This window comes from Vicia villosa, linkage group LG1, assembly GCF_029867415.1.
Source record: "Vicia villosa cultivar HV-30 ecotype Madison, WI linkage group LG1, Vvil1.0, whole genome shotgun sequence".
Classification (NCBI taxonomy): Eukaryota; Viridiplantae; Streptophyta; class Magnoliopsida; order Fabales; family Fabaceae; genus Vicia; species Vicia villosa.
The window spans coordinates 1,423,883-1,425,834 of record NC_081180.1 but is presented as its reverse complement, the minus strand read 5'-3'; the positions used below and the strand labels follow the sequence as shown (position 1 = coordinate 1,425,834).

Here is a 1,952-nt window from a genome sequence, read left to right as displayed (position 1 = left end):
ACGCTTATTTACAAGCTAAAGTCCTTAACAAAGTCTTTTTCTATTCACACACTACACTTCAAACATTTTGAAAACAAAGTGAGCTAAGCAAATAAGATCCCATGGATAACCATGGATACAAAGGGTGCTTACACCCTCCCTTTGTATAATCTACCCCCGAACTCAAAGTCTTTCTAAAGGTTTTTTCTGTTCTTTTAGCCTTTCTAAAATTGGATAAAATAAAACTCAGTGGCGACTCTTGCTATCCGCACATTTTCAAAAAAGTCAGTTCTCCCACCGTATTACAATGATAATTGTAATGTTAAATTTTCTCGTGATGGTTATTTTGTGCAGGATCAGGTTTCGGGGAAAGTGATCGCGAAGGGGCCTAAAGTGGGCAGATTAATTTCTATCCAATTTTCCATACCTAAAACCTTATCTTTTGCTTGTAGTAGTGGACCAAATAAGTTTGAGGATTGACATAGAAAGTTAGGCCATCCAAATTTCACTGTTTTGTCTCATTTATTGAAAAATAAACTATTGAATAATAAAAGTTCACTCTAACTCCAAAGGGATTTTTGTCAATCAACACAAATATACTGAAGATTTAATATTTATGGCTGACCTTCACTCTGCTGCCCGAGTGGATACTCCTCTTGAGGTAAATGTTAAATACCATCGTGACGAAGGTGATATCTTGCCTGATCCTTTGAAGTATCACCAATTGGTGGGTAGTCTCAACTATTTGACTATTACACATCCAAATATTTCTTTTGCGGTACAACAAGTTAGTCAATTCATGCGCACTCCTCGCCACATTCACTTGACTGTTGTTCGTCATATTATCTGTTACTTGAAAGGTACCTCTAATCGAGGCTCATTTTTCCCTTCCAAATCATCCCTTAATTTATTGGCCTATAGTGATGCGGATTGGGCGAGTTGTCCAGACACTAGGAGGTATGTTTCTGTTTGGTACATGTTTCTTGGTTCTGCTTTGATTTCTTGGAAGAGTAAAAAGCAAGCTCAAGTATCCAAGTCATCCACTGATCGGCAAGTCATCTACCATATTTGGATCCATACCTAGGTAATCCACCATCCACTCTATGGCCTCAACCCTCTTTATCTAGGAATGGTCCAACAACCTCCCTCTGATCGGCAGGTGGAGCAGACAGGCCACGTCGTGTAAGGTGACCGTAAACTCCCCAACAAGGAAGTGGAAACACGAGGTCTCCTTATGCCACCTTTCAGCAAATTCCCCCTGCATGTCGTGGCTTATGATACTATATTTGGTCATGCATAACCCGCCAAGTCCGGAACCAGCTACAACATTATTAAACCACTGAGCCTGCGGTTTAAACAGATTAAATATTTTCCGCGAATGGTTCACGGATTTTATGGTAGGTCGTTCCTGTGACAACAAAAAACAACAATGTTAGTTAAACAATATAAATTCATTTGAACTATTTGTAATTAAAAGGCTTAAATTAAATAGTGCAAAAAAAAAAACCTCCCCGTCCCAAATACGTCGAGCAGCATGGTCATGGTAATAAATCAAGAGGGATGTGTCAAAAGGCCCTCCCGGGAAGTCGCCCTCCTCTACATCCTGAGAAATACCCTCGTTGTGCTCAGGGTGAACCTCAGGTACCTCCTCCTCTCTGACAACCTCCTCCTCCTCCTCCAGACTAACCTCACGAGAGGAAGACACCGAGACAACCGACTCCTCGGTGCAGATGATGATCCTTCTGTCGGCTCATCCATTTGGACTTGCACTCGGACTCGACCCTGTCCCCGTCCCGTGGTCACTCCTTGCTGCGCGGCTCTCTCGCGCCGAGCCGATGCTGTCTGTGTCTGCCTCCGCCGTCTAAGTCGTGCGGTCAATACCTGATTATCTATCATTTTCCTGAAAACAAAATTTCGTAAGAGTATGAAGAAAACAAAATTGAAAATAAAAAAAAATCAAGTCAGACCAAATT

The 1,952-nt window shown here is 41.6% G+C and overlaps 1 protein-coding gene across 1 annotated transcript; it reads left to right on the top strand.

Annotated features, from left to right (window-relative positions):
* The first annotated feature begins 595 nt into the window (after window positions 1-595).
* LOC131645232 (uncharacterized mitochondrial protein AtMg00810-like) lies at window positions 596-1,063 on the top strand. The gene has a single exon (XM_058915908.1). The coding sequence runs from the start codon at window positions 596-598 to the stop codon at window positions 1,061-1,063; it is 468 nt and encodes a 155-aa protein (XP_058771891.1).
* Window positions 1,064-1,952: the final 889 nt, after the last annotated feature.

What these genes read in the sequence shown, in the direction of transcription:
- LOC131645232 (XM_058915908.1), top strand. Translation starts at nt 596, where the DNA reads ATGGCTGACCTTCACTCTGCTGCCCGAGTGGATACTCCTCTTGAGGTA.